The following is a 24920-nucleotide window of genomic DNA, read 5'->3' as shown; positions in this document are numbered from 1 at the left end:
TAAGGCCTTGCCCCCGCTGCCTACTACAGCGTCCGCTGTGGCGGACCCTGCACGCACGACAGCCGTCCCCTCAATGGCGCCGGGCCCGCTGCGAGGGGGGGCCGCAGCGCTCGGGCGAGAGCTGCTCCTGCTCTCAATAGAATTGAGAGCAGGACTCGCGTCGAGCGATACGGCACGCCCCCCGGCGGTTCAGCCAATGAGGGCGAACCTGCCGGGTGACGTCATGGCCGCGCCCCCGTCACTCCCCCGCCACGCCCCCCCCCCCCCGGTCTCTCCTCCTGCAGTGAGCTGCAGACCGGGGAATCGGCTGAACGCGCCGCCAATCTCGCGGGCGCGCGTTACAGCGGCGTGACCGGGGCCTTAGCCAAACACAGAAAATCACTGAGTTTCCATAGGATTCAGTGTCAGTGCTGGGGCAGAATATGACAACATGTATTCCACTATTGTTCCAGAGGGGACAATGAAGTCTTCTCATCTTGAGATTCATACAGGCTGTAGAACATTTAGGTGTTAAAGTTAAGCTAAAAATGTACTTCCATGTCCATATCGCAAAAAATTAAGGCGTTTAACGCAATCTTGGTAACTTTTACTTGATTTTGTTATTGAGGGATTGGTTGTACAGAGCAAAACAAAAAAGGGGGAGAGAAAAAGAGTTACTGATTTGAATCTTTTGATAATGTATATGGATTTCTGCCTTGCGTGATACCATTTAACATTTCCTTTGAGTTACTTACTAAACGTAAAATCTAAATTATTAAAAGGCAACACTAATATTTCTTATGTATGGTGCACATACTAAAAAGGAAGAAAATAGAAGATCATTATTCAACCCCATGGGATCAACGGTCAGCCCAAAATGTGGTTGCTTTAATCTCAGCAAGCAATATGGGGAGCAGATACACGGTATAACAGAAAACGGAAGAGGCAGCTAATGGAAAGATCTAATATCTGTATTAATTGCTGCCAAGTCTGAGCTGACATTAGCTTACTTTGTCCAAGTTCAACACATGCAATTATGTTAAGCAACTCTATTAGGGAGACTTGGTTGGGAAATAAAGGAGATTTTTAAGTATTGCACCGAGATGTATTGGGATAAGTGACCGATCAAGAAAAAGGCAAAAAGAGATACTTTTCAGATAATTAACAGAGAGAATAGAAAGAGAATCAGTACCCTTCATACACAAGATAGCAGCATCAATTGCAAAAAAAGAGTTGTTTCATATCCAGAAAGATTTCTGAAATACAGAGTATTAAATAGGAATGCACAATATTTGTTTCCATCTGTCACGGAACCCATTATTTTTCTGGTTATCTGGCAACTGGATTAATGGTTAGGAGCTTCAGTACGGCTGCAACTTAACTTTTATTCTCCAATAAAACACCATTAATCCATTCACTCCTAGTTTATAAACTCATATCTTAAAGCAGCAATCCCTCCTACAGATGTTTTTCGAGACTCCCTCCCCTTTTTGGGGAGAACCAGAGGGTCCATTGGCGCTGAACTATGCTATATTCAGATTCGGGCATCCCCTAATTCCACAGATATTTAAATCCAGGAACTTCAGTAGTAAATCTTCCTCCAGGGGAAACAAAATGGCCAACGAACCATAGGCCAATTGGATTGGACAGTCACATAAAACCCCTGCGAAAACCTGGACGTAACAGACATGCCAAGTGAAACACGATTTTGAACCCCTACTCACGCTCCCGAGAAACCATGGGAAAAAAAGACGGGGTGTGTGCCGAGCACGCGCGTTGTAAGTGAAACTTCTCTGCACATGAGCGAACGGCGCTGGCCGCTTCTGTGCAGGTGGAGCTGGCTGCTTCTGCGTATGCATCAGGTAAGGGGCTGGCGCGTGCTCGTGAACACGCCTGATCACTTTTTTGTCTCCAGCAAACATTTTTAGTGCTGTGAGATTAGCCAGCTGGAGCCTTTACTTCCATTGCGCATTTTCGTCTCCATGAAGGAATTTTGTCCTATGAGAATTTAGTAGGTGCCAGCAAAGAAGTTTCACTTCAAAAGGCTTTCTACAAAGGGTAAGTAGGTGGACGTGTTTGCAATACCAGTGTAAAACGCGGTAAGTATCGCGGGATGAGAAAGCACCTAAGTGGTGTGAAATGCTTGGGAGATACTGGAGATTTTTATCTTGTTACAGTATATGATTTAATAAAATATTTTATATTTTTTTCCAATACCGGGCTCCCGTGCCATTCTCCAATAGCAATAGCTCCGCATTTTCCAGTTTTTCTGCTCATGCTCCATTTTAAACCGGCAGCACGCACAGGCAACGGGTTGTGAGACTAAACTTACAGCCACATTAGAGATCCATAGCCCACAATTACAAACAGAAAATGGATGGGAATCTTGGACCAGAGACTCCAGTTGCGTTGTAGGAGGTAAGTGCATATATGTGCTCTTTTCCAAGTTCATAGAGAACACCTACCCAGGCCCTATCAATCTCGTCCTTAAATGTCATTATATATCCGGATAAGGGCTGAACAAATACTTTCCCTTGAAAAGAAGACACCGTTCTTTCCTGGGTGGGGGAAGAAGGTTGATAGGTTTTAAGTAACACTTAAGTATCTCTGGAACAGGAGAAAGAAGTTCCCCAGAGATTAAACTAGCAGGGTTTAGCTCCAGGGGACCCTATACCAAACATATCGAGGGTGGGGGTAGGGAGAGAGAGGTTTGTTAATATTCTGAGATTTCGAGTTTTAGTAACCGTCCTTTAGAAATGCAAGTTTACCAGACGCTGAGATTAAGTCTAACAGCTGACTTAAAGGGACGTTATTCACGGATGGCCAAAGCTTTTAACACTTCAAGGTCTCTTGGTATAGATCTGCACTCACAAGTTCACATGAAGGGACCTAGGAGGTTTTTGAAAGATCCGCACACACATTTTACACAGATCATCAACTCTACTGTTAGTCTATGAAATAAGGTAAATCACAGCAAAAATACAAAATCTGAGATGTGTGCTCTTGTTAGAAAAAGTTAGAGCAAAAGTGCCAGAATGTCAACAACGAAAAATAGTGACTGGACCACCTGTGACAAGACCCACACCTGTCAAATCTCTCTGACTTCCACTTTATTTGGAGTCAGTCTCGGTCACTGTTCTCATCAATAGCCTGAGAGACTTCAGTGGTGTCATTCATCACTGTTCCAGCGAAGTGTCACTGTATCGCTACCCTCCCGCATGCGTTGTAGGTGGAGATATCTCTGCTGCAGCAGCAGCAGAGAGCTGCCGTCAGACCCGCCCCGGGGTGGGCTGTGCTGGTCAGACGAGGACTACTTACTGAATACAGGCTTCCCATGGACCCCGCCATCACCGCAGACAAAGAGCAGCTCCCCCCAAACACCTACAGACGCCCCATCGCCCAGGCGGTACTCTCCCCCTCTACACGGGGTGTGCAATAAGTCGTTAGGCAGAGGCACAGGAAGAGGCGGAGACTGACGCCATTGGCAGGGCTGAGTCCATTTTGGCAGCTACGGAAGCCTCTCAGGATAGAACCCCGCCGTTCGCAATGTATCAACACTCGCCACCTTAAACTACGGAAGCCGCACGGGATCTCTTTTCGCGATTCAGAAATGTGCTTCCGCCCTGCTAGCCAGGTTCTCACGTGGTGCGGGTTGGTGGTTGCAGTATCTAGGGGTTGTGGAAGCTTGTGTCCCGCAACGTTCTGAGAACGCTGTTGGGGGTTAAAAGGGCGTTGTGTCGTCACAATGCCTGAGGTGGGTGATCAGCTGGATTCGGTGCTCAGCAGCCTGTACGATTTTGGTGAGTGCGAAGTCCGATCAAGTCTGTATGTCTGCTGTAATCATTGTGATCTTCTTTACAGAGGACCAAAATCTGTGAGATTTTGGACAGAAAATAAATCGATGTGAATGGAAATATTATGGCCTCAATCCGAGAGACTTCATTAAAGTCTATGTCCAGCATTTATATGGATATGAAGCCCCCTTTTCCTGTTCAGCTCCCTTCAAATAAATGGGATTAAGGCAGGAATATTGTTTTATTTATTGCTCCGAAGACACCTTGGTTATCGAGATATACTTCCCGGTGTGGATACTGGTGTGCTACTCCCCTTTCGGGAGTACAAGTGAATGGCCATTTAAATATCATAGGAGAATGCCGGAAACAGAGGGGCAACTGGTTCTGAATATATATAATCGACAAATTATACAAAATGCTACTCGCTAGATAAAAAAAGGGACTCGCCTCCCTACATTTTTTTTATCCCAATGTACAATTGAGCATACGCATGAATATATATATATATATATATATATATATATAACACTGAATTATTTTTTATATTTATAATCACTCCCCTGCACATCACATCTCCTCTCCCCACCCGCTGTACTTGTCGTCTCCGCTCTCATCTCCCCTGCACATCACCTTTCCCCTGCATAACTCCGCCCCCCAGCACATTACATCTCTCCCCTGCACATCTCCCCCCCAGCAAATCACATCTCCCCCTGCGCATCTCTCTCCCCGCCCTGCGCATCTCTCTCCCCGCCCTGCGCATCTCTCTCCCTGCCCTGCGCATCTCTCTCCCCGCCCTGCGCATCTCTCTCCCCGCCCTGCGCATCTCTCTCCCCGCCCTGCGCATCTCTCTCCCCGCCCTGCGCATCTCTCTCCCCGCCCTGCGCATCTCTCTCCCCGCCCTGCGCATCTCTCCTCCCTCCCCTGCGCATCTCTCCTCCCTCCCCTGCGCATCTCTCCTCCCTCCCCTGCGCATCTCTCCTCCCTCCCCTGCGCATCTCTCCTCCCTCCCCTGCGCATCTCTCCTCCCTCCCCTGCGCATCTCTCCCCCCTCCCCTGCGCATCTCTCCCCCCCATCCCCTCCTCCCTCCCTCATTACTTTTAATTCTAATTGCAGGGGATGATTTTGAGGCCCGCGGCAAGAAAATAACGAAGAAAATATCCGAAACTTTGCAAAGCCAGGGACTCTCCGAAGCCAAGGAAACCGGAAACACAAATGGTTCAGAAGAACCGCTTTTGCCCCCGACACCGGGCTCCAAACGCAAGAGAAAAAACGTGTCCCTGTTCTTCGATTCCCTAAAGGATGAACTGCGGGGCCGGACCGAGCATGTGGAGGTGTCGGCCACGGGTGCTCGTAGTGTCCCCGGCTCACAGCAAGGAGGACCACAGAGTGTAGAAGTGGTGACTTTCATCAGTCAGAGAGGCAGGAGGAAAACCAAAGCACAAGCCGAGCAGGAGAGGGACTCTGAGGTAACCAGAATATCATGTAGCCTGGATTGCATGGCGCGCTCTGTACAAATGGAGGAAAGACGGAGGGACCTCCATATGTTCAGCTTAGAGCAGAGTGGGGATGTGATTGAAAGTTTCAATACATAAAGGGTTTCAACAAAGTATAGGAGGGACTCACAGAGGTAAGAATGAAGCTGCAGTCTGCTCAGCAATACAGTAGCACCCTGTTTCAGGTAAAGTTGAAAAAGGAGCCGTGTCTGCATTATAAAGGGAGAGGCAAATCGGCAACTAAAACACCAATCTGCACGACCACGAAAGAAAATATATACAAAATCTTATTCCAGTGGTACCTAACCCCGAGTAGGCTGATCCTCCAACAAATCAGGGGAGCTCGTCTCGTAGTTATGAAATAAAGAAACACTACATAGTGTAATACTGTTGTGAATACATTTGTGCAAACAAAGCTCAAAAATGACTACTCACAATAAAGCAGTCAAATTCAGGCAGTCATCCAACTTAAGGGGTGGATGTTCCCTGTGTATACAGCAGTCACCAGCCCCCAACCTCCAAGGAGAAAAAAAAAGAAGAAAAGAGACCATATAGTGCAGATGGTATTTAGTATTAAAATTGATTAAAAAATGCAGGCTTACACTTCATATGATCGAGGTAGGTAGTATGATATTATAGGTAGTGGGTGCTCATCTGGTCGCGATCCTTTTGAGTTCCTCACTATCCTCTGCTCCACCGCAATACTCTCGCGTCCACGCCAGGCACTCCCTTTGCGTCACTTCCGGTTGTTAAGCGAACTTCCGGATCTGATGACGGGTGGACCTCAGTTGTTCTTCCTCTTTGGTATGGGCTGAAACACTCTACATGTTTCGCCGTTGTTACGGCTTCATCAGGAGTGTCTGTTGACTGCTAAACTGGGTATTAAATACTCTAAGGCCCTCCCTCTCTGTAACATTCTATTGGCCAAACAATTATGACTCACAGGCAAACAGATAGTGGGTGTTGATTAGGTGCATACACCTCCATTCATTTAAAAAAGGGGCATTGTTTACATACATTTTTGCCTAAATCGGCACATATGATAAAAACAACCTCTTATTATGATTCCAAAAGGAGGTACAATTTATACAAATAATAGCCTAATGTGGCATATAAAAACAGCATAATAAATTATATAAAATTTATAAAAATAATTGTTAAAATGATAAAAACTCAAACCTAAATCTAACTTTATTTTTAACTTCATTAACGACGATAGTGGTATTTCTCAAAAAAAGGAGACATAAAAGAAAACATAATTAATATAATATCACACATAATGTATATTTATAACATCATAAGAAATCTTTATATATCAATCCTTAAAGAAACACTCCCAATTCAATATCCACATTGAGCCCCCCTGGAGTTAGGGTTTTCAATGTGAAAATCCAATAGGTTTCTCTTTTTGTTAACTGGACATTGCGATCCCCTCCCCCTCCAATGGGGTAAAACTTTTTCTGGGACCGTAAATGTCAACCCTGTGGGATTTCCTTGATGGCACTTAAAACCTAGTTTAGCAGCCAACAGACACTCCTGATGAAGCCGTAACAACGGCGAAACATGTAGAGTGTTTCAGCCCATACCAAAGAGGAAGAACAACTGAGGTCAACCCCTGTCATCAGATCCGGAAGTTCGCTTAACAACCGAAAGTGACGCAAAGGGAGTGCCTGGCGTGGACGCGAGAGTATTGCGGTGGAGCAGAGGATAGTGAGGAACTCAAAAGGATCGTGACCAGATGAGCACTAACTACCTATAATATCATACTGCCTACCTCGATCATATGAAGTGTAAGCCTGCATTTTTTGAATCCCTTTTAATACTAAATACCATCTGCACTATATGGTCTCTTTTTTTCTCCTTGGAGGTTGGGGGCTGGTGGCTGCTGTATACACAGGGACCATCGACCCCTTAAGTTGGATGACTGCCTGAATTTGACTGCTTTATTGTGAGTAATCATTTTTGAGCTTTGTTTGCACAAATTTATTCACAACAGTATAACACTATGTAGTGTTTCTTTATTTCATAACTATGAGACGAGCTCCCCTGATTTGTTGGAGGATCACCTGGTGCAAGACGAGTGGAACAGTCTTTATCAAGGGTTGCAGTTTGTTTCTAAGTTTCTTAATTTTTTCTTTAGATCATTTGATTGTTATTATTATCACATTGCTTTATTATTTACACATATGTGGTTGAATTGTATATTGTCACATTTAGGGTGTGTTAGAGCGCTATTGTTAGTTTTTTTTCACCCGAGTAGGCTGAGCCAGATCTTCCCAGGCACACCGGATCTATGCTGGAGAGGGTGTAGCCTGAGAGGAGATATGGCACATATATGGTGGTTCTGGCCAAAAATACAACGATTTTGGACGCATATCCAAAATATGCTGCAGGAAACCACAGAGCTGAGAATCCCTTTGGACCCGGTGACATATTTACTAGGTAAACCTATTGAGGAGGTTCCTTCTCCAGTGGGCAAACTGATTAGATTTATACTCACGGCCCGGAGAGTACCTCCAGTTGAGACATTTCATGTATTCCCTTTCCCCCAATCTGAAGTTCCCCAGCCAGTCAGCCTTTGAAGATTTGTGTAGCTCCAAACCCCATCTCAAGGGACTGATATCCCACCTCTATAATGAGTTGGTCCCTATTGAAGGCCCATCCCCCACAAAATTATATGTTGCACTGGGCAGCAGATTTCCAAACAGAGATCCCATGGGAGGACTGGATCGATATATGGGAAAGGGCCTCTAAAACCTCAATATGTTCGTCAATAAAAGCAATATATATATATATAAGATAATGTTCAGGTGGTACATGACCCCAGTCAGACTAAAATCCTGTTACCGTGGCTCCTCCGACCTTTGCTGGAGGGCCTGTAATGAGGTGGGAACACTGTCACAGTCTCTGGTCTTGCCCGATTATCCAACCATTCTGGTCTCAGATTACTGCTATCTCATGGAATCCGTTTAAGAAATCAAGATCCTAAGGGATCCAATAGTATTGATATTAGCAAAACCAATTGAAAACTTAAACCCCTATAGCCAGTCCCCCCTTTCACACATCCTCACAGCAGCCTGTTGTTTTATAACATTAGACCGCCTTCAATAACCCAACTAACAAAATGAACGAAGTAATGTTAATGGAAAAACTAACCACCATCCTCAACCAAACCATCCCAACATTTCATAAGATTTGGGATCCCCGGATTAACTCCACATAAGAATAAGTCCAAAAGGTAGAACCCAGGAAAAGTGATACCCGGACAGCAGAAGGAAATGCCCTTTGCACCCTAGTATTGGGACGCCCATGATGTGAAAATGGATTATGATGATGTAAATTCCCCAAATGCCTTAACCGAATGTTGATATGCATACTGTAGATGTATCCAATCCCAAAAAATATGGGGGAAAATATATATATATTTGATATTTTTGTAGATGTGTCCAATCAAAAAAAAATATGGGGAAAAAATATATATTTTTATATAAAAGAAAAGTACTAGTGACTATTTCTTGGTAGCCTTGTGGTTAACCAAATGTCAGCTGCTTGATGTCTGTCTCCAGTTCTGATGAGTTTAAATCGGCATTGCAGCTACCTAAAGTCGGGAGTGAAACTATGCAGGATTTAGAAAGCACTGCAGGGTCGCCATACTTAACTTTGGTGACTTTGAGGACTCGCGAATGGACATTGAATAAATATTGTAAAAATATTCCAAACAAATGTTCAAAAAATAACATATTCATACTAGTCTGATTTTTGTTTTAACCCCCTCAGTGCCCCAGTGATATACACCATACACCAAGAAACGTGCCACCCCAGGGGGCCCTTATGGCGTACACTGTACATCATTGGCCTTTGCTCAATTTTTTTTTAGGGGCTGTATGCAATCAGGACTGATCACGTACCGCACTGACAAGGAGCCTCTCTCCCCCCCCCCCCCCCCCCTAATGCATCCGGCCAACGGCTGGAGCAGAAAACTGATCATGTGATTGCACCGATGAGCGGTCACATGGTGAGAAAGTGCTGGAGGATCCGTGGTCATGGATGTAGCACGACCCCCTAGCACTGAAAGGGTTCCGAAAGTATTTCGGCTTCCTCTAACCTACAGTTTTTAGCATGCCACTTATTTTACTTTAGTCTTAGGAAGGACTGCCACTTTAGGTTTTTTACCTAGGCAGGTCACTTGTTTCCTGTCGCATGCTTAGCAATCTATTTACTAAAGCAGGGCAATGATTTTCTGGTTTCAAGTTCCTCATTTTTTATTTTATTATTACTCTTTTAAAAGTAAATAATCAGTCTCTTATTTTTATTTTCTAGGTAAAGCTGGACCTGAAGGAGACAGAAGAAAGTAGCCACACGTTTAATTTTGAAAAGGTATATTCTTCTTCTGTGATCTTGTGTTTCTTTTTGATCCCATGTGTAACTTTATCAATATTTTCAAAAAAATCAGTGCTCAAAGAAATATCTGTTGCTGACCATGGCCGCTAGTCATTATACCATGGAACAGTCTAACACAGACTGCCGAAGAGTTTACTCCACTTCGTTTGACTAGAGACAAAGCCTTCTGCAGTAGAGCTGTGTGAACTTGCTGAGATTCGCTTTGGCCCTGTTTCGTGCAAACGTTTCTCAAATTTGTGAAACGTTCCTTTTTTGACCAAAAAGTTTCAAACATTTAGCTGGAACTTGTCCAGGCTCTAGAGACTAGGCGAATTTCATCAGCAAATCTATACTCAAACATCCAGACCCTGAAATAGGGCTTTCGTTCTCGGGGAAAAAAAAACTATTTCAGGCTATGGCATTGTCTTTTACTGGGCGACTGTTTGCAAAGTTTTAAAATTCCAACTTGTTTATTTGGCAAAAAAAAAAAATGGGGGGAGGGGGAAGCAAATTTCGCATTAGTTTGCGAACTTGGGCACATCTGTATTCTGAAGCATTTCAGAGCACATTAAATAGAGGCCTGTGACCCAGACTTCTCAAACCATTCGGATGAATGTAGAGAGAGAGCCTGGCATAGTGTGTCAGGTGATATTAGTCAAACTACTTGATCTCCCTGCAGGTTTCCAATGTGGTTTAAAAGTGTCAAGTGTTACAAGTTTAAGGAAAAGAATGGACAGGGAAGCAGTTTTAAAAAAACCTTTACACTTGAGTTCTCTTTTTTGTGTGTGCAATTTCTCCAAGATCAAGTATCCACAGGTCCCTGATTGTGTATGAAACAAACAAGTAATAAAATGGAGCTAATAATTTTTGCAGCAGCGAGTTATTAACAATTGGTTTCTTTTTTTTATTTCACCCTTAGAAATAATAATATTCATGAAAAAGTAGTAGGCAGGAAAACCGTTGGCTTCTATGACAGACAAGAGTAACTATTGTTATTACTGCCTGATTACCTACATCGCACAAGTTGACTGAAGCTGCAGCTTAGAAAAGTTTGCGGAATACAGAAAATGTTACTTTGCTACGCCATCCCATGCTTGCGCTTGCCTTTCCTTATGTAATAAGCGTCACTGAGGAAGGGTGAGAACAAGAATGAATCGTGGTGGGAGTTACATCCCTCCTTATTGCTTGAATGTCCCCTAAATATCATGAACTCTCTCCGATAACAAGGCAGAACTAATGTCTGCTCGTGGCCCTTTAGGTTTTTGAACTGTGGCAGGTAGAAGGGATCCGTCTGTGACTCCAGGGCAAACTGGTAAACTATGGCCATGCGAGCCTGTGTAATGAGGAAATATAGCGGAGCATGTAACAGAGTTGTAAGCCTAGTATAGAGGTAAGTGCGGGGATGGAATGGGTGCAGACCCACGTCTGTATGTGGCAGCAAGTGTCCCAATTCCTAATTGTAAACGGGTATGGAGTCACGCTTGTACTCACAATTGATATCGGTTCCCCCTGCCTCCTGGCTCGGCGTTCCACCCGAAGCAGGTGTCTGGCGTCCGTCCGATCGTAGTGGCACAACAGTAATGAGAGAGACCATTTTGGTTGAAATGCGTTGGAGGAGGTTTCTTTTTGCGTTCGTGGATTGTATCCGTTTTATGTAGATTAATAAATTACTTTTAACTTTCCTTACTGGTGAGTCTTGATCTTGGTCAGGAGTGGCAGGACTGCTGATAATTTGTTCTACTTTTGGACTGTGGCCCCTAGAAATTCTCTTTTCTCTCTCCTGCACTTTGTGTATTGCACTTTTTTATATTTCTATTATGACTCCGTATAAAAGTGGTGAAGACTTATTTTTTTTTAAACCCAGGTGCAGTGTTTCTTAACCAATCAGATCTAAATAAGCTAATGAATAAATTCAATTGTAATGATAATCAAAGTGATGATTAACACAGATATTTTCTATGATTTAAAAAAAAAGAACTGTTTCAGAACCCCTGCCCCAAAATATTTCAATATGTTTACTGATCCATTTAGACACCAATAGGGGGAGATTCACTTGCATCCGAGACGGGTTGCCACACACGATCTCCCATGTTAACCGGCATGCAAGTAAATAGCCGTTAGCACCGTATCATGGTGTAATAACCCGTATCGGGGTTATTGATTCTCTGCAATAGCGTTATGTTAAAAGGGCCTGATCAGTAGGGCTCCTGAAACAGCCATCATTCCCTTTGCGTGAATGTGGCACCATCTGCCACAAATGTTGAGGGAGAGACTGACCTAGTCCCAAGGTCAATATATATGCCCTCAAACCAGTCTTCAAACATGTGGCGACACCTGTGCTCAAAAACGAGCACACCTGGGAGATGTGCTAAGAGGAGTCATTACAATATACTATACTGGCACACTGTACCTCCCAGGTACCCGAGGTGTGCTCTTCTTTGAGCACAGGTGTCTCCACGTTTTGTTTGAAGAGCACACCTGAGGTACCTGGGAGATGCAGTATGGTAATATAGTATACTGTAATGACTCCTACTAACATCTCCCAGGAATGCTCTTTTTTTGAGCACAAGTCTCTCCGCATGTTGCTTGAGGGGAGATATATATATATAATCACTTGGGACTCTCCCTCCCCAGACAAAAAACCATATTTCCGGGTCTGGCATTTCTGGGCAAATGGAGTGAGCGGGGGTGGCCGGTGGTATTGCATACACACGAAGGTAGGCAAATGTCACTTTTTAAACCCAAGCCCTGACCGCGAAGAAACTGGATAATCGCTGCGTAAAATTCACCTGAATACTCACAATGAAATAGTAATATAGTTAGAGGTCAAATACAGGAGCACTGTGTATTTTATTTTTAATTCTAAATGAATACAATGATACAATAGCTTTTAGCACTTTACAAACGGTTATGTGGTTGCGCGAGCCAGAGGTCGAAGGCCGTGGGAGGTTTTGAAGGCGACCGTTCATCATCAGATAGATAAGGTAGTGCAAACCCTCTTCTGTGTGGTACAAAAGCTTGTATTGCAGTACTTGCATCATTTGGGTTATGTTTGAAAGAGGAGGCTTGGCGGCATTGCTCTAGCGATAGGCTCTGTGCTGGGGCACCCGCTCATTTATTGAATTTTAAGCAATTTCTCCTTCGAATGAAATATTAGCAGTAACCACAGCATGAAACTCTTGTTTCTGTATAAACCTCACATTGATTGAACCACATGGGAAATTGAGCTGGTGTAAGTTTCATGGCTGTTGATTTCTCTAACAAGGAACTAGCATATGGAGTGGATGCGAGGGTTGTATTTGCATGCAATTATGTCGCTGTAAATTAATCTACTCTCCATAGTGTCCCATGACACTTCAAATGAGATCCAAGATTGGTAATTGGGAGAATGTTTGCATGCAAATTCTATGCACATTGATTTACCCAAGTGCCTCTCACCATATGGTATTTAAAAGACCTGCACAGATTTTTAACCCACGCATTATCAACTGTTAGAGGTAGAACTGCATCATAAATCTCCCTCATCTCTCATCTGAATGTTTTCATTAATTTAAACGAGAAAAGCTAATTATACTCGGTAGACTGGTACTAAAACTTTTTAGAAAAAACAGGCAATTCGACATAGGGTAATTTTTTTCTTTTAACACAAAAATCACTTGACAGTGTGACACACAGGGCCTGCTTCTGTGTCAGCCGAAGCCACTATTTGGGCTGTAATCGGCAGAAAATCCCTATTGAAATCTATGGGGACTTTCGGCCGCTGCAGCAGATATATATTAATGTTTACCCCTGCACGGAACTACAGATCTAGTGTGTGGCATTGCTCCATCTATATATTGCCCTGTCTGTTTATTTACCCTGTGCAATTAATTCTCCACATCTCCTGTCTTAGATTTCCTGTTGTTACCTCTGTATTTAAGCTCATGGAATCTGTGTAAATCAGTATTGCTGACCTGAGGAAGAGAGGAGAGCTCTCGAAATTGTGTCTTATAATATGAATTGTTAATCCAACTACAAAGAGGTGTCACCTAATGCTGACGTATTCATTTACTCTGCACTATCACACGGCTGTGTGTACTTCATTCCATCAGATAACGATAAACACATGGGAGTTTCTATAGGATTCAGTGGCAGTGTTTGTGCAGAACATCACTTGAAGTTTTAGAACACTCCTAATTAAACATCCAACAGAAACAGTCTGTAAATACCGCTGCTCCAGAATTGGAGGTCAGGCCTACTGCTGTACATATATCAGATAGAGGAATGGGCATTATGGATTTTCTCCACAAGATTTTCTTAAACCCATTAAAGCTGCAGTTCAGTCCTTTATATATTTTTTTTTTTTTTACTTCAATAGTTTCATGTGTGCAAGCTCTAATTACCTAAAGAACTGTATAGCTGCAGGTCAATTCGTTCTCCATGTATTGATAGGTCGAAATTTGGTGACATAATTAGAGCTGGCATATGTTTTTCTTCTGCTTCTGTCTCTCAGTGGAAGCTCATGAATATTCATAAGCACTCCTGCACTGACATGTGCTAGAGGGAGGGCAGGGCTGACAAAGGGGTGTGCCAGGGCTTGTGACAGGACATGAAGGGGCAGTGCCTTAGCAAATGGCTGTTAAAATAGATTACAAGAAAATTGGTCTTTCAAAGTTGTTTTTTTAAAAACAGAAAATGCTAAAAGTATTATTTCTTACTACAGAACTGATTTATTAAAAAACACACATGCAGGATATTGACTGAACTGCAGCTTTAAGTGGACCAATGTTTCGGCTGACACTTCTGACATCATATCAGAGAGCGACAGGGAAGCCCAATGCTACATCCAATTTGTTTGTTATATCAGAGAGAGAGAGAGACCGAGACCATAGTGTCCGCCGAAGCGTCGGACCACTTTATGGCTTAACCCCTTAAGGACGAATGATACGTCCTGACGAATGAACGGAATCCGTTCTGGAGGTAGCGTTGAATAATAAAACCGTTGTAAAGTGAGTCCCATGTTAGTCAGTGGTGGTGAGAGTTGGTTAACGCATTCCGACGTCGAAAAACGACCCATAGGGTTGCATTGTAAAGTGTTGGATATGCCATTCGTTGTAAAGTGAAACGTTGGATAGCAAGGACTGCCTGTGTGTGCCGTGTTCATTGTTATGGCACAGCGAGTACTAATATTCGATGATACGATACGATGACTAATGATACGAATTCGCCTCATACCATTCAATGACTTTTTCATCTGATGATGTTAAAAAAAAAAAAAAAAAAAAACCTTAAGGGGTTAATAGAATTTTTAACAAAATCCGTAGTGGTCACTCCTATTTCTGCATCCAGTGCGAAATCTTACAACTCATCCCACCACAACACATTGGAGGCGACATTGCAACCTGCTACATCTGTATAATGGTTTTGAAACAATTGCTGAATCTGAATTTCGCAAAACTCTAATCTGCAAGATACAGATAGAAGGTACTCTGTGTAAGGGGCTTGCAGATCTCCACCCTCTATATGACGTGCAGTATAACTTTTATTCAGATTTGTACAACGCCAGCACTAATGGGGGTAATGTTTTATTTTTGGGGGTTTTTTTGCAGGCTCGTTTGGAAGTTCATAAGTTTGGAATCACTGGTTACAAGAAAGAGAAGCAAAGGACGTTTGAGCAAGAGAGAGCTATTATGCTAGGAGCCAGGGTATGTGTGTGTACCTGCTGCTGTACCTGCTACACGGTGGCCTATATTCAATATGGGGAAACATATACTGTATCGTTAATAATGCAGCAACTTTCACTCTCTTGAGTGGAAGTTGATTTATTGTTAATTGTGTGTTACATCGATTCAGAATACATTGAATAGAGACAAATGCACGTTATTTCTAACTATATATTTTGTACAGATTTTCTTATTAATGCGTTCACTTATAAGCAACACATGCTGCATGACCAATTTTGGGTGAGATGTTAAAGTACCCGCAATGAAAGCCGGGTGAAAACGTAGGGGCACGTTTGTGTTACAGCTTTGCCCGGAATTATTAGGCAATTTAGCAAGACAAATGACAGCATGACATGATAGCCATGATAAAGCGTATATATAAATTGACTCGATTCTATTGTTATGGAGGATACCTTTCTAATGGACCAACTGCATTTTTTTTTTTATTTTATTGATTTACTATGTGATAAGTATATCTGAATGGAGAAGGTAAAGTCATGATAAATGTAACGCACAGATTTATAAGGGACTAACAAGTTATGCCAAAAGGACCAAACCAGATCTAAATTAATTTCAACCCATCAACTCCATTATGACCATTATGTGGCATTGCCTACCTGTGACCGTTTCTTGAGGATGCAGTAGCAGGTGTCCACAAGATGCATATGGAGATCAAAGACCCATCTGGTTCTCTTGATTTCTTTTCCACTGCATGAATTGACAAGAATTTCAGGAGAACTCCTCCCAGCCATCAGTAATATTACTGACGTCCCATCACTCTAGGGTGTCACAAAGGGATCGTGTGGATCGCTGGTTTAAGTTCAGTTGGCATATCTTTTCTTGAAAGGTGGAAGCTAAACCAGGGCTGCAACACTTCATTGATACTCTCAGCTGGTGCCAAGTATTTTAAATCTTTTGCTCCATGTAACCGCTACCCCATACTGATTTTCTGGGTCTGGCATCATAAAGTATTTTGATTCCTTACGTGCCAATGCGGATTATTGCACCTCGATCCCACGTTGGCTGCCGTTCAAGTCAATGGTAGGTAACCCTGGATTGCAGTGTGATCAACTTTATTGCACCTTTTGTGAATCTGGATTTGCCATGACCATTATTTATAGGCCTCCTGATCCCATTCTGTCTTTAGAACTTCCCTGTTCTCTTACGAGTGGAAATACGTTTAATTAAATGTAATGCAGTACGTTTTTACGGATAACTGTATTAGGAGCAATATTTTCTGACATGTGCATGCGTCTTAGAGACACTAACGCACTAAAAGCCTAAACCTGCAACTCCACTGTTTTCCTTTTCAGCCTCCTAAAAAGGAATATTTAAATTACAAAGTCTATCAAGAAAAGGTCAAAGAAAGGGGAATAACAAAGCAAGAAGAAAGCAGAAAGGTTTGTATAATGTATCTTTTTTTCTTTGTTTAAGTTCATATGAATTAATATTTTTCCCTTTTCTAAACATAACTCATTTTTTTACGTTTATTTTTATGGAATCGCCTCATCTGACTGTTTTTAATACAAGCTGCCCTTTGTGGTTCATAAAAATAATGTAAACAATTGATAAGTGGAGCAGTGTAGTAAATACGGTGACGGAAGAATAAAAAAAAATGAATGTCACTTTGTTGTATATAGAAAATAAGTATCTGTTTCTCTACGCTGTGATGTCTTAGGCCTCGGCCAGGCTCCCTGCTTGCGCGCTGAGGCTCAGGGAAAGCGGGTGCTTTCCCTGGCCTTGCGGTTGCTTACCGCACGCACTGCAGGGGGCGGGTACGTCACTGGCCGGGGGCGGGCCAGTGACATCACTGAGCTGGTTCGCCCTCATTTTAAATTCCCCTAAGACCTGCGAATCCGCGCGCTTGCGGAAGCATAGGTGAGCCCCTACTAAAGCCGCTCTAATTGCGGCTGTAGGGGCTCAGTGCTGAGCGCGCGCTCCCGCCAGCAAGCAGGGAACATGGCCGAGGCCTTATGCATATCTGGAAGCATAAGGAAACAATTGTGCGGGTTTATACACTTTTTATAGGCAGCATGTATGTCATGTTTGATGCAAATTGGTATGGATTGAAACATCTTTTTGCCATGCAGTCCCAGTTCTAGCAAATGCAGATGGAAGACCTAAGGGAATACTGTATGTACGGAAGCAATTTTCTCTAACAGAGCAAAAAGATTTAATTTTAGTTCATCTACGTTTCTTACATTTTGAGCGGTTAATGGCACCTCACGCCTGGCAGATATAAAATGGTGCAAAGAGAGACAGAAAGAACTGCACCACTTATGGGTGCAGACGTTGATAAATCCCCTAACATTTCACCCAGCAACTTTCCCCTAATTGCTCTGAAAGAGAAACCCTCCCCCACTCACTGATGCTCATGGAGCAAGTTTGGTGCCAACCAACGTAATGCTTTGCTGTAAACAGGTACAACATTAAACTTAATGTCAGTTTAACATGGAAAAATAGGTAGTACGATGCAGTTGGTGAATATAATGCCAATTTGCCAAGCAGGATACATTGTTGTTTCTTGATCCCTCTGCTTGGGACATTCCAGCCAGATCAGATTTTAGGACTAATAGATGAATTCCAAGCACACGTTTACACTTTTGTGTGTAAATGTGTTAAAACCGCCCGCACTAGGAGTGGGATGAGAAATCCTTGTGGGATTGACTCCCTGCAAGTGGATAGTTGGTTATGTAACCATTTCCTTTTCATTTCATAACAAGTGTATTCATTTTCATTATTCATCGTTAAAAATTGCTGCTTTTTTTTTTTTAAATTAGGAAAAGGTATCGGAGCCTGCAAAGAAAAGGCGAAAGCGAGGACAGGAAGTGAGGTGAGTATCCAGGGGAGAGTGATCCAGACTATATAAACATTGATACAATATGCATTCCACTCGCCCTCAATATTAAGGTTATAAACCACATAGGTTTGCAGAAAGCGCAGCTGCCCAGTGTAAGAAAAGAAGAAAAAAAACCCACAGGAGTAGGACCCTCTTATGCAAAACATCATAAATGTGCAACTGTAAAATGAAAAGAAAAATACTGAGATACCGAATAAATGATTCCCCATACATATATTTTATTATATATAAGTGGCTGGCAAAAGGCACCGTGGGGCACAGCTTTGAATGCTCCCGCTGTGATTGACAGCTATGCCTGTGCAAACTGTACATGCAGTGTGGTTTGACACCTTAACAAGCACACGGTCTCCTTGTGGGCTCAGGAACCAACTATACTGCCTGGGATCAGTCAAATCTAATTTAAAAAAAAAAATATATATATATATATAGGCATACCGCGCATTAACATACGCAATGGGACCGGAGCCTGTATGTAAAGCGAAAATGTACTTAAAGTGAAGAACTACCTTTTTTCCCCACTTATCGATGCATTTACTGTACTGCAATCGTCATATACGTGCATAACTGATGTAAATAACACATGTGTAACAGGTTCTATAGTCTCCCCGCTTGCGCACAGCTTCGGTACAGGTAGGGAGCCGGTATAGCTGTTCAGGACGTGCTGACAGGCGCATGCGTGGGCTGCCGTTTGCCTATTGGGCAACATGTACTTACTCGCGAGTGTCCTTAAAGCGGGGTATGCCTGTATATATATATATATATATATATATATATATATATATATATATATATATATATATATATATATATATATCTATCCTACCATATTTTTGCCACTCGTCTCCCCTGAATTTATAATAATCAGGGGTGAGTGGATTTTTCCAGGCCTGATGAAAAGTAACCGTTTGAAATCCTTATGTGCTGAACCTAGGACATGGTGCAAGTGGGTGCTGAAATAGCCCAGCATTGTGGGTACAGGCAGTCCTCGGTTATCCAACGGAATCCGTTCTGGAGGTAGCGTTGGATAATAAAACCGTTGTAAAGTGAGTCCCATGTTAGTCAGTGGTGGTGAGAGTTGGTTAACGCATTCCGACGTCGAAAAACGACCCATAGGGTTGCATTGTAAAGCGTTGGATATGCCATTCGTTGTAAAGTGAAACGTTGGATAGCGAGGACTGCCTGTGTGTGCCGTGTTCATTGTGATGGCACAGGGAGTACTAATATTCGCCTTGATTTCCAAGCTTGCAGCTTTACTTTTTTGGGAAGCTAAAATAATTAATCACGTACGAAAAAGTACCTTTTTCATAAATATGCACTCGTTATCAAGCACTGCTTTTTGATTCACTTTAGACGAACAATAATATTGAGTAGTTCCTATCATGCCAGAAAGACATGGCTAGATCAGGTCGAGGTATCCAACATTCTACACTTCTTGCATGTTTTTACACAAGATCGCCCGATAGTTGGCTTCCTCAATATATACACAAGTGTTCAGCAATTGCATGTTCAGCAATGTAGTTTGCTTTCTAAATAGGCACCTGCACTTTTACAATACCCATCTTTAATTCCATACAAACAATTTTATATCACTTTCATTTTCTAATTTGGCCATAAAGTTCTTAAAACTACCAGTCACACCTTGGTTAATTTTTACCATGTCAATCTCCTTCTCGGTTTTGCCACAAGAAGCATAGCTGTGGCTTTGTCGTACATAGATTACTTTTTTTCCTAACCATCAAGTAAGTGGTCACACTGGCAGATATTCAACTCACCAGTAATTATAAGGTGGCCACTTTTCAAAGACTTCTAAATTGGCGTCTATACGGTGATATGGCAGAACAGTCATACAGTATGATGATTAAGCATAAGAGTTTCTTGCAGGTTTTTCAGTGCCTGTCTTTATGTTTAAACTTTTCCTCTCCAGGAGGCCAAAGAGAAGCAAGTCTGGAGGTATTATTCCAACTGGCCATGTTGGGAAGTTTAAGAACGGGGCATTGATTCTAAGCGGCAAAGACATTAAGAAGATTAAGCAATCCAAAGTCATCAAATGATGAGAACCAAAGAAATCCTCCCTGGTGACAGAAAACAAATGCAAAGAATTGTGACTCGCGCCTCTGGAGACTGGGACTTATACGGCCTGCTTGGCACAATCTTTGCTCATTTTTAACGTTCACTTGGAAGCTCAAATTCGGTGTCTGCAATACTGTACTTTGGATGAATTGTTATGAGAAATGCAATTCTGGCAGCTGACCAGTCTGGAATAGATATATTTAAGCAGGTAAACCTCACTGCCAGGAGCATTATGGGCCAATGTCCCTGAGAAGAGCGTGCACAATGTCACAAAGTGATGCACTCCCACAATACCTCTTCCAGCGCCAGAAGACGTCTTAAGATCCGTTGTCTTGTGGAATAGCACCACTTGTTAAATATCAGTCATTATGTATTCCGCACAATTACGAGATGTTCACGAGTAGCTGCTCACTACCGTTTTGTATCCACTTATGCTGCACCAACTGAATATCTAATAAAATACTTTTTTAGATCAATATTGTTTTCTTATTCTGGTGGGGCCTGCCACAATATGAGAAGTTATTAATATAAAAAAGGATCACAAAAGAGCGGTTCCATGCTCGGCTATATAAATACTAGTCAAAATTACCCAGAGACAGGTGCTATCTGGGATGGAGAACTGCTGGGGAAAAAATAGATACAAAAGATCCCACTATGCTGCACTCTGAGAGGGTCCTCCTGTACGCTAAACATTTTCTCTTAATGATATAGATTTAAAAAATAATGCGAGGGAAATAAATTGACTTAAAATAAAGGAGAACAAACGAGATGAACCCGCTCTACCCACAGTGACCAGAGGTCAAGCAGACAGACAGGTGCACGAGGGAAAGCAATAGATACAGAGAGGAGAACACCGTTGGAGCATAGACGTTTCCAAAACGGATAAGGCTCTGTTGCATGCACTCAATGTCTGTGTGTGTGTGTGGGAAAGTAGCTTCACATGTAGACTATCACATAGGTAATGAGCAGATATACAGATACAAATCAGCAGTACTGGTCCTGTGTGTAAGGTATAGTGAGTAAATTAAAATCCATTTAATTGATATGCATTAAGATAATGGGGACCAGACTGTGAGTGAGGTGGCGAGAACAATTACAAATATTAAACCAAGCACAATGTACTATTATCCTATAGAGCAGAGTTTCCCAATTAAATTTAGTCGTGGAACCCTATTATATTTTGTACAACAGAATGGAGCCCCTGAAATATTTTTAGCGTAGCACATGAAAAAAATAAAAGAAATGCGCGGCAGGCGAAAAAAATTCTTGGTTCAAGATCAAATACCTTTAATGAAAGTTACATTTTTCCAGGGGGAAGGCAACTACACGTTTTGTCCTCATTCACGTCCCATAAATAAATGCAGCCACCCCATATACGTGCCCATCAGGGGGAAAAAATAAGGTTTTACTCTTAATTGTGCAAAACAGAAAGTGAATCCCTGCGCTTCTCCCATAGGGATAGCAGTCAATGGGGAATATATATATATATATGTATGGTGTAAATACCTATAAGAAAAAAGGAGACTTTTGGTATACATCCTTTGATCAAATAATGCCAAGCCTGCTAACCACGTCAAGGTAAGTCTCTTTAGCAGGTCCCTACGCTAAATGCATACTAGTGTTATGTGAAATAAGCCCAGAAGGGGTTAAAATATCAAAGCATATGCTTATATAACCTAGTGCAGTTAAAAACTGGTATATACCAGTAGATACTCACATGTAAGTGAAGTGGAATAAGGGGACCTTGCTAGGAGATTATATACCTAGAAGAGGAGGGGCTGGCCTGCCACAAACTGCTCAATAAGCTGACTGCTTATTGAGCAGTTTGTGGCAGGCCAGCCCCTCCTCTTCTAGGTATATAATCTCCTAGCAAGGTCCCCTTATTCCACTTCACTTACATGTGAGTATCTGTACTGTTATATACCAGTTTTTAATTGCACTAGGTTATACAAGCATATGCTTTGATATTTTAACCCCTTCTGGGCTTATTTCACATAACACTAGTATGCATTTAGCGTAGGGACCTGCTAAAGAGACTTACCTTGACGTGGTTAGCAGGCTTGGCATTATTTGATCAAAGGATGTATACCAAAAGTCTCCTTTTTTCTTATAGGTATTTACACCATATATATATATATTGATTGCTATCCCTATGGGAGAAGCGCAGGGATTCACTTTCTGTTTTGCACATTTGTATGGCCAATTCCTTCACTAGCTGCATGCTCTTTACATGGAGAAGCACAGTGATTATATTTGTTTTACTTTACTCTTAATTAAATGATAATTATAGTATCATATTCTTTATTTTTATTAGTATAAAAAAAAATACAGAAAACGTCCCCAATACATTTTTAAAAGACCCCCCATGCCCCAATACATATATCTCCCCAAGCACCCCTCAACCTACCTCAGGTGGGAGGAGAGGCTGGTATCCTGCCCTGGTGGTGCCGGCGGAGGAAGCGACGGTGGTGCTGGCGGGGCTCACGGCAGGTGAGGGCAGCGGTGCTGGCGGCTGGGGGGATTGTGAGGGCAGCGGTACTGGCATCAGGGGAGGGGGTGAGGGCAGCGGAGGTGGTTGAGGGCAGCAGTGCTGGCAGCGGGGGAGGGGGTGAGGGCAGCGGAGGTGGTTGAGGGCAGCAGTGCTGGCAGCGGGGGAGGGGATGAGGGCAGCGGTGCTGGCAGGGGAGGGGGTGAGGGCAGCGGAGGTGGTTGAGGGCAGCAGTGCTGGCGGCAGGAAGGGGCGAGGGAAGCGGCAGCAGTCCTGGCAACGGGGAGTTTGAATTTAAGCGGCAGTGGTCAGGGCTGCACTCAACACGCGCTCTAGCAGGCACCGGAAGTGCCGCACAGCTAGAGCGCGCTCCTGCAGTCCTAACCTGAGAGCGTGCTCAGTGGCGGGGGGAGGGGGGAGGGTTTGAGGGGGAAAGCCATGGCAGCGTGCTAGGAGAAGCCAGCACAGTGAGGCGGAACCCCATTTGGGAAACGCTGCTATAGAGGCATACAGTAACCAGCATACTTCCCACTAGCCATATCCCTCACACACTGCAAACCTGACTTAGGGGCCTATGCAGAGAGCAGCGCTAAGAGGAAAAGCGGCATTTTTAGAAAGGCAGATAATGGAGAGTTTTGAAAGAAGCGCCTTTTTTTTTTTTTTTTGCAAATTTCGCCGCGCGGCTGGAGAGAACCTAAATCTCTCCAGTGTTGAAAACTGCCGTATTCAGAGAGGCGCGATCGCCATCTAGCGGCTGTTCGCGCCAAAAAAATGGCGCGATTTTCAACATTTTGCTTCTCCAAAAAAATTTGGCAAGAAGCTGGAGCTCGGCGGCCGGTGGGGGAGAAAAAAAAAAAACGCGATTTTTTTTCCACAAGTTTCAACAGCGCTCATATCGCCGGTTGAAACTCTCCATATGCAGACAGGATTCTAAATGCAGTTTTCGGACCTTTCTGCATATGGAGAAAAAAACTCTCCATTAAAGCTACTTTTTATTCCCCTCTCCAATTTTAAATAGCGCTGCTCTCTGCATGAGGCACTTAGACTTTTTAAATCCACACAGCCTTCTGTGCTATTAAAACATTATTTTTCTAAGTCCCAAAGTAGAATGAAAAACAGCGTAGGTTCATTCTCAGGGCTGTATCTCATTCCCTTCTTGAAAACCGGACTTAGATTTCATAAAAAGACTTGCAACCTTATATATGGTTGGAGTACCCCCAAAACCCCTATATCAGGTTCTGGGTTATCAGGGCATTAACTGGCCATCCCCCTTATACTAGGGAAACCTTTACCATTTCAGGGATACCACACATCCCTATGCCCTATTTACATTTCTGGTCTGTGCTGAAGCAGGGAGCCCTAGCCGCGAGTCGCGCAAGCATTTTCAAGGGGAGATTTTGCCGGAGCAATGTGTCTCAATGTATCTGACAATCCGACCCGATTCCCGGGACATTTTTGGGGTATCCAGCAACTTTGGAACCCCGCTACCTAGACACATTCTGACAAGACTTTCTCCGTAAACCCCCCCTTAAAACCCATAGCCTAGCAATCTCTGCTTGCTGGCACTCCTGGAAAGGTAAAACACAGAACATTCTTTATTGTCGCACAATTATATACATTGCATGTACAACAAACAGGTTCAAGAGCTGACACTCTAAAACCTCAAATATGGATCAGAGGTAACCAGCCGGGCATAATACCTTTATTGATGGCCTGGTTACCCCCTCACCATCACAACCTTTCAAAGAGAGAGTGTTAGAACACATGAGACTGATATCCAAAAAAGGCCATCCTGTGTTTAAACATTTCAGTATCTGCCAGTCCGGCATCCTTTATAATTTAAAATGCATAGCAATAGAGCATGTTAGACAACCTCTACAAGGGGGCAATAGGACTTCTCTTTTATATCAAAGAGAAGCCTATTGGATTTTTACGTTATATACTTTAATACCAAAGGGTTTAAATACCGAATGAGATGTATCATTTAAATCCCTACAACACATATTGCTTCATAATATCTTTTTATTATATTTTTTTATTATATTAATCATCATTGTTATTTTTCTTACCCCCCCTCACTGACTAAATCATTTGTTTTATATATTCATTTGAACTAGCTCCTTGGATATAATTTAACATGGCGAAGATGAGTC

At 42.8% G+C, this 24920-nt stretch overlaps 2 protein-coding genes across 6 annotated transcripts in view; one reads left to right on the top strand and one right to left on the bottom strand.

Moving 5' to 3' along the window:
* Window positions 1-3518, bottom strand: part of GNPAT (glyceronephosphate O-acyltransferase) — a 36690-nt gene extending 33172 nt beyond the window's left edge. For 3 of the 5 annotated variants that reach the window (XM_075597007.1, XM_075597008.1, XM_075597009.1), the window contains exon 1: window positions 3298-3518. In XM_075597007.1, the coding sequence (XP_075453122.1) occupies window positions 3298-3327 (30 nt within the window). In that variant the 5' untranslated portion in view covers window positions 3328-3518. Of the gene's footprint in view, window positions 1-3064; window positions 3202-3297 lie in introns of those variants that run through there. The other 2 variants (XM_075597010.1, XM_075597011.1) reach the window with 1 other exon arrangement.
* FSAF1 (40S small subunit processome assembly factor 1) lies at window positions 3275-20758 on the top strand. Its single transcript, XM_075597012.1, has 7 exons — window positions 3275-3779; window positions 4888-5240; window positions 9588-9644; window positions 15236-15331; window positions 16663-16749; window positions 18130-18182; window positions 20134-20758. Exons 1-7 carry the CDS (start codon window positions 3725-3727, stop codon window positions 20258-20260), a joined length of 828 nt encoding a protein of 275 aa, XP_075453127.1. The 5' UTR covers window positions 3275-3724; the 3' UTR covers window positions 20261-20758.
* The last annotated feature ends 4162 nt before the right edge of the window (window positions 20759-24920 follow it).

The sequence above is a fragment of the Ascaphus truei genome, chromosome 4, assembly GCF_040206685.1.
Source record: "Ascaphus truei isolate aAscTru1 chromosome 4, aAscTru1.hap1, whole genome shotgun sequence".
Lineage (NCBI taxonomy): Eukaryota > Metazoa > Chordata > Amphibia > Anura > Ascaphidae > Ascaphus > Ascaphus truei.
Note: the sequence above shows the minus strand (reverse complement) of the source record. Positions and strands in the feature narration are given on the sequence as shown.

What these genes read in the sequence shown, in the direction of transcription:
- FSAF1 (XM_075597012.1), top strand. Translation starts at nt 3,725, where the DNA reads ATGCCTGAGGTGGGTGATCAGCTGGATTCGGTGCTCAGCAGCCTGTAC. An exon ending in ACACGTTTAATTTTGAAAAG is followed by an intron (nt 9,645 to 15,235) that starts GTATATTCTTCT and finishes GTTTTTTTGCAG; the next exon opens with GCTCGTTTGGAAGTTCATAA. An exon ending in AGCAAGAAGAAAGCAGAAAG is followed by an intron (nt 16,750 to 18,129) that starts GTTTGTATAATG and finishes TTTTTAAATTAG; the next exon opens with GAAAAGGTATCGGAGCCTGC.